The sequence below is a fragment of the Plecotus auritus genome (genome assembly GCF_963455305.1).
Source record: "Plecotus auritus genome assembly, chromosome: 10".
In the NCBI taxonomy this organism is placed as follows: Eukaryota; Metazoa; Chordata; class Mammalia; order Chiroptera; family Vespertilionidae; genus Plecotus; species Plecotus auritus.
Window position 1 is genome coordinate 11,450,735 of NC_137785.1, and position 6,986 is coordinate 11,457,720.

The 6,986-nt window shown below is 60.7% G+C and overlaps 2 protein-coding genes across 2 annotated transcripts; one reads left to right on the forward strand and one right to left on the reverse strand.

The window, feature by feature from the left end:
• Nucleotides 1-155: 155 nt before the first annotated feature.
• On the reverse strand, nucleotides 156-2,617 carry GFY (golgi associated olfactory signaling regulator; the record flags this gene model as incomplete). The annotated part of the gene is made up of 3 exons (XM_080644002.1): nucleotides 156-355; nucleotides 842-1,015; nucleotides 1,465-2,617. 3 exons carry the CDS (start codon nucleotides 2,615-2,617, stop codon nucleotides 156-158), a joined length of 1,527 nt encoding a protein of 508 aa, XP_080500128.1.
• A 2,841-nt stretch (nucleotides 2,618-5,458) lies between these two features.
• Nucleotides 5,459-6,220, forward strand: PTH2 (parathyroid hormone 2; the record flags this gene model as incomplete). The annotated part of the gene is made up of 2 exons (XM_080644003.1): nucleotides 5,459-5,580; nucleotides 6,046-6,220. 2 exons carry the CDS (start codon nucleotides 5,459-5,461, stop codon nucleotides 6,218-6,220), a joined length of 297 nt encoding a protein of 98 aa, XP_080500129.1.
• Nucleotides 6,221-6,986: the final 766 nt, after the last annotated feature.

Below are 6,986 nucleotides of genomic sequence, written 5' to 3' on the forward strand. Positions count from 1 at the left end.
GCAGGTGGCTACCAGGGAGGGAACACGTGCTTTATTGGGCCTCAGCGAAGGCATCTCTGCGGTGGGCTCTATCTGAGGGTACCACTCTGTAGCAAAGCATGCCGGGAGGGTAGGATCTCTGAGGATGGCGCACTTCTGGAGGGACCGAGAGGGGCTCACACGAAGTTGTTGGGGAGCGTGGCGGGGGAGAGCGGCTCCAGGCGCTGGGAGCGGTCCCCGCGGGGCGGCGGGGGCAGCTTGGGCGGCAGCGGAGGAGTGGGCGGCGGCTGCTTGGTGGAGATGTGTGAAGGGATCCAAGCATCTGGCGCGTAAAAGTAGAGATCATACGGCTCCTTGGGAGTGTCCAAATGCAGGACTGTGGGAGCAAAGGGGCGAGGTCACCCCAGGGCTGACCAGGAGCCTGCCCCCTCCGCTGGGCCGCTGGCCAAAGAGGAGGCGGGAGAGAGGATGCTGACCGTCCTTAGGAGCTGGGTTTTCAAATCAAAGGGCGAGGGGAGGGCCCTTGTGTAGACGAGGGGGCGTGGTGTCCGCGCAGTGGGGGCGGGGCTTGAAGTGAAGAGGGCGGGGCTTACAGGGCTGCTGGTGGGGAGGGGGCGGGGTTTGTAGGGACCTGTAGGTGCGATCCTGCAGCGGGTCCCAGCTGGTCTGGGGGAAGCACTGGGCTTGTGTGTGTGAAATTTCAGAGAACTGGGGGGCAGGACCTGACCATGGAGGGGTCAGGGCTTATGCTGACCTTGGATAGGGGACCTGTACTTCTTGGCGGGGCGCCCTAAAGTGCCAGGTGAAACCAGGGAAAGGAAACCGGCTGGCATTCAGGGCGGGCGCTGTAGGGGTCGCTCACCCGACTCATCTCCGTCGTTTGGAAGCCGGTGGTGTGCGAAGGGCCGGTGCCGAGCCGCCCGGCGGTAGAGACACCACAGCAGCAGGAAAATGCCGATCAGCAGCCCCGTCCCGGCGAAGAAGAGGCACAGGGCCCCTCCTGCCCCGCCCCGGGGGCGTCCCACCAGGGTCACACCTGAAGGAAGGAGCTCGGCAATAAGTAACCTAAACTCCCAGCCCCTCCTCCCTCAGACCCAGGAGTCCGGGTCCCAGCCCCTCCTCCCACAGACCCAGGAGTCCAGGCCCCCAGCCCCTCCTCCCTCAGACCCAGGAGTCCGGGTCGCAGCCCCTCCTCCCTCAGACCCAGGAGTCCAGGCCCCCAGGCCCTCCTCCCTCGGACCCAGGGGTCCAGGCCCCCAGCTCCTCCTCCCTCGGACCCAGGGGTCCAGGCCCCCAGCCCCTCCTCCCTCAGACCCAGGGGTCCAGGCCCCAGCCCTCCTCCCTCAGACCCAGGGGTCCAGGCCCCCAGCCCCTCCTCCCTCAGACCCAGGGGTCCGGCCCCCAGCTCCTCCTCCCTCAGACCTAGGAGCCCAGGCCCCAGCCCCTCCTCCCTCAGGCCCAGTTGTCCGGGTCCCAGCCCCTCACCGGTCTCCTTCACTCGTTCCACCAGGATGATAGTGTTGACTCTCTCACCTCGGCTGCGCCGTTGGGGGGCCCTCAGAGTGGCAGGGGCCGGCTGATTGGGGGGGCCTGGAGAAGCAGGGGGGTCCGCGATCCGGGAAGAGGAAAGAGTGGTATCTGGCCCTTTAGGGCTAGAGTTCTGGGAGGCCTGGGGCTCAACCGTCCCAGGAAACTCTGAGGTGGGCAGTTTAAGGGAGTTGGGCTGGATGGCCGCAGGAGTTTCTGGCTCGGGGTTCAGGGGCAGCCCATGCAGGGCAGTTGCTTGGTCCCTGGAGGGTGCGGGCGTGTCTGGGTGAAGAAGGGTGGAGGTTTCAGGGTCAGAGTCCCTGGTGATCTCTGTGGCATCTTGGTAGTGGGCTGTGGGGAGTTTTGATGGGGGAATGTCAGTGGGGCCGGGGTGGTGGGTTACATGGGATTCTGGGTAGGGGGTATCAGTAGGGTTGGGGTGAAGGGTCTGAAGGAATTCAGTGTTTGGGGTCTCAGCGGTGTTGGGTTCATGGATTTTTGGAGTTTCGGGGTGAAGGGTTTTGGTGGGGTCAGGATGAGGGGCCTCTGCCTGTGAGATTTCAGTGGAGTTAAGCTTGGGAATCCCTGGGAATTCCTGGTGTGGAGTTTGGGGAGGGTCAGGATTCAGGGTCCCAGGAAATTCTGGGTGTGAAGTTTTGGAGGAATTAGGTTTGGGGGCCTCAGGGGATTTGGGGTGTGGAATTTCAGGCAGGTCAGGCGTGGGGGTTTCAGAAGGTTCTGGATGTGTCATTTGGGAGGGGTTAATTTTGGGGGTCTCCGGGGCTTCTGATATTGAGGTGTTGAGTGAGTTAGGTTTGGAGGCCTCAGGAGACTCTGGGTGTGGGGGTTCTTGGAGGTCAGTGAAGTTATGGGGAGAGGACTCAGGGGAACCCCAATGAGGCGCCTTGGAGGGCTCCGGAGACGCTATCCCCGGGGATTCTGGGTGAGGCTGGTGGAGAGTGGCATTTTCCGAAGCAGGGAGAAAGGGTTCCGAGGGGAGGCCCATGCTTGGGAAGTCGGAGCCCGCAGTTGGTGAGGCCGAAGGCGCAGCCGTGGAACCCCGTCCGGCGAGGAGGAAGACGAGGAAGAGCATGGGGCTGAAGGCTGCCATGGCTCTGGAAGACGCCTGTCGCTGCCGGGGAGCGGGAAGGACGGGGCTCAGTCAGGAAGTTGCCCCGGAGTCCCTGCCCGCGCCCGGAGGCCACGCCCACCCATGGAGACCACGCCCACTTCCGGAGACCACGCCCGCTGGTCCCCATGCGGACCACTGGCCCTGCCCAGCGGGTCCCAGGGAAAGCAGAACCTTACTGCACGTCCCTGAAGGCTGGGGCGTTGGCCGCCGTAGCTAAGGGACACGGGCGCGGGGCTTCTTGGGAGTCGTAGTTAATTTCCTTATCTGTTTCCCCAAGGGGGTCCCAGAAAAATTGGGGGGAAATGATGCCTCTCCAAGTCCCCAGACCTCCTCAACTTCGACTTCGGAGGATGCAGATCTCTGAATGGACCGGGGATACCTTCCTCTCCGAGGGCCCCCGGGGCACCTGGACTCCACAGTTGTTTACATCAGGAGGCTTAGAAGGAAGGACTGGGGCTGGGGGCTGAACCCCTGGATCTGAGGGAGGAGGGAGACTCTTGGGTCCTGGGCAAGAAGGCTGCTGGGGGTTCAGACTCCCAATTCCCAGAGGGTGGAGGGCCCTGTGGATCTAAATTCCTGCTTCTTTAGAGAGAAGCCTGAAGATTCAGATGCTGAGGATTTTGAGGGAGCCAGGCTTGGGGGGGCTGGGTTATCGGGGAGAAGGACATGGGAGTCTTGAACTCCTGGATCCTGAGTGAGAAGGAGGTTAGGAACTCTGAGTCTCGGGTCTTCCAGAGATAGGGGTGTGGGGGTTTGAACTCCTCAGCCTGCAGGAGGAGAGAGTTGTGGGGGACTCAGGTCTCTGTTTACTGAGGATGGAGCTTAGATTTCAGGGTCTCAGGGGCTGGTCTGTGGTCAGGTGGAGGTAGGCTTGGAGGACACCTGGATGGGACAGGGTCACTTGGGGCCCTGGGCCTCCTACCTGTTCAGGGGGGTCCAAGATAACAGCAGGTGAGCAGAGCTGGGCGCAGAGACCAGTGAATGCTGCAGAATGGCTCTGGGTGGGGCAGCAGGAGGTAGGGTCCCAGGGCGCAGGTGATGCACCTGACCCCCTCCCTGGGGATCCTGGGAGCCTAGCGACAAGCTTGGGATCTTAAAGGGACAGAGCTAAAGTACATGGTTTCCAGTCCTGACCGGTTTGTTCAGTGGCTAGCATGTCGGCCTGCAGACCGAAGGGCTGTGGGTTAGATTCCTGGTCAAGGGCACGTACCTCGCTGCAGGTTCCCCAGCCCCAGGTCGGGGCACATGCAGGCAGCAACCAATAGATATGTCTTTCACATCTATGTTCCTCTCTCCCCCCTCCCTCCTTCCACTCTCTCTAGAAATCAATGGGAAAAAAGCACATTGTCTCTGGAGTGGGGAAGGGAGTTAGGGACTGGATGATCTGACCTAACTGAGTGGAAGTCCCTGGTGCCATCGTATGCCAAGAGCCAGGACCCAGGCCCCTCAGCCCCTTCTCCTCAGAGCCAGGAATAGACATCCCCAGGCCCCTCCTCCACCGGAATCCAGGAACTAAACCCAGGAGCCTGAGCCCAGGCCCTGTCCTCCTCCTTTCTGGGGAACTACGAGTCCAGCTTCCCACATCTTGCCAGATTGCTACTGCCTTTGGGAATTCCCAACCTTTACCCTCCTTCCCACTGTGTAGAGTGCACCCTCTTTTTTTTTTTTTTTAATATATTTTATTGATTTTTTACAGAGAGGAAGGGAGAGGGATAGAGAGTTAGAAACATCGATGAGAAAGAAACATCGATCAGCTGCCTCTTGCACACCTCCTACTGGGGATGTGCCCGCAATCAAGGTACATGCCCTCGACCGGAATCGAACCTGGGACCCTTCAGTCCTCAGGCCGAGGCTCTATCCACTGAGCCAAACCGGTTAGGGCAGAGTGCACCCTCTTAATGGAGTGGGTGTGGATTTGGGTTTATCTTCGTAACACCCCACACTCCTCCCCCTCCCGCTCCCCCGGAAGGGGGGCACATCCATGGCGCAGCTCTCGGCCCTGTCCCTTTCCCCACTCCCTGAGCTCTGTAAGACTGTCCTGTCATTTCACCTGCCTTCACACGCCACCACACAACCCCTTGCCTTCCCTTGCCTTTCCCCTTCCCTGTCTCACACTCTGATTCTCTCCCTGCCGGGGTTTATCTCCGGGCATTTCTGTCCTGCTGGCTGTCCTTCCATTTCCTCTGTCTTTCCCAGAGCCTTTCCCTCCTCTCTAGCTGGCCCTCTTTGTCAATTTCCTTTTTTCTCTTCCTTCCTTTCCCTTTCTTTCTTCCTCTTTTTTTTCTTCTTCTGTCACAGTCTCTGTCCTCCCTTCTCACAGTTACTTCACCTTTGTGTCTGCTTCTCCCCATCAGTTCCTCCGTGCGGCTTTTCCAGTCTCTCTCTCTCTCTCTCTCCTCTGGCTTCTGCTCTGATGGTCCCTCTGCCCGTCTCTATTTTTATCCCTCTGACACACCCCCTTGCGTCCACCTCTCTGTCTGTCCGTCTCTCCCCCTCCCGCTTCTGCTCAGGACCCAGCTCTTGGTCCCAATTAGTTGATCGCCGCCAAGGCAGCGGCGGGCCCCCCACCCCCGGCTCCTCATTACAGCCGGCGGCTCCTAATGAGCCTGAGGGGAGGCTGACCCCACGCCCCCGGCCCCTGGTCTGCGTCACTGCCCGCTGCGGGGGCTGTGGGAGGGATATAAGGGGGCTGCCTGCCTCGCTGCCCAAGTCCACTGCGCGGTAGGGGCCCTGGGATCTGGCTGCTGCGGGTGGGTAAACTCTGGGGCTCCGGGCCAGGCCACGGGCCTCACGGAGCCCTTCCCTGTCTCTCCACAGGTGATGGAGACTCGCCAGGTGCCCAGGAGCTCCCGGGCGCGGCTCCTGCTGCTGCTCCTGCTGCTTGTGCCCTGGGGCGTCCGCCCTGCCTCGGGCGTCGCCCTGCCCCCCGCGGGGGTCTTCAGGTACGTGCAACGCCCAGAATTCCTAGGGAGGGGGTGAGGGAAGAGAGCCACAGAGAAAGGAAACAGGCTCAGAGTGGGCGGCAGAGACCAAGAAAGAGGACAGAGACTAGGGGTGAGGAGAGATGCGGGTGGACAGGGAAGCAGCAAGAGATACAAAAGGATTCATGCTGGGAGAGGCCTTGAGAGACTTAAAAGGAGTCAAAGCAGAACCGGGTTCGTTCTTGGGATGTGCCCGGCCCTGCGCTGAGGCAGGCCAGGGCATCAGACTTGTCTCTGTACTCTGGGAGCTCCGAAGCTGGAGAACAGAGACAGAGACCCACACAGAGCAAAAGAGGCAGAGGACAGAGACCGAGCCACTCCACGGACGGTGCAGTAACAGGGCTTCGAGTTAGACCTCGAGGAGGACGGGGGTGGCGGGCGGAGGGCCTGGACACGCGGTAACCGCGTCTCTCCGCCTCCCCGCAGCCTCCGCACCTCCGGCGGAACCTTGGCGGCCCGGGCCAGCCCCCCGTCGCGGCGGAGCCTGGCCCTGGCAGACGACGCGGCCTTCCGGGAGCGCGCGCGGATGCTGGCCGCCCTGGAGCGCCGCCGCTGGCTGAACTCCTACATGCACAAGCTGCTGGTGCTGGACGCGCGCTGAGCGCCCGCGCGGGCATGCTAATAAAGACCCTGCTGTGCGTCAGGCTCCGCCTCCTTCCTGCGTGTGTGTGTGTGTGTGTGTGTGTGTGTGTGTGTGTGTGTGTGTGTGTGTGTGTGTGTAAGATAGTGGAGGGTTGTGAGGGGGGTGGGTGGGAGCGGGCCCAGCACGGGTTACACTGGCATTTCATCCCTCAGTCCCTTTTCCCGCCCTAAAAAAAGTCCCCTCCATTCATGTATAACCCCACCTCTCCATCTCTGCTCTACCCCTGCCCCGCCCGGTAATTTGCACCTCTTTCCGAGCCTCTGTTCCTCCCACCCCTGAGGCCCTGTTCTCTCTGGGTTTCTGTCCCCATCCCTCTGGTTCTCTCCCAGGTCACTGCCCCCTTCTCTGGGTCTCTGTCGCTCTCTAGGTATCTGTCCTCCCTTCTCCGAGTCTCCGTACTTCTCTTTCACCCTGGGAATCTATCTCCTCTCTCTTCTTGCTGCCCCTAAAACTCGTCCTTCCATTCTTCATCACTTTTTTCTCTCTGCCTGACTCCTTCGTGTCTTCCTACTTTTCTTCCTTTGGGTCTCCGTCTCACTTTCTTCCAGCTCTCACTAGTTTCTACATTTCCCCGTTCCCGACTTCTTTGGGCACAGTGGGACGATCAGGGACTCTGATGGGAGTTGCACCTGCCGTGGAAGACCAGGCTCCCCCAAACGTAGCTGTGTGGTATTGGAAAGGGCTTAACCTCTGCGTATCCTTTTCCTCATCTGAGGATTAATCA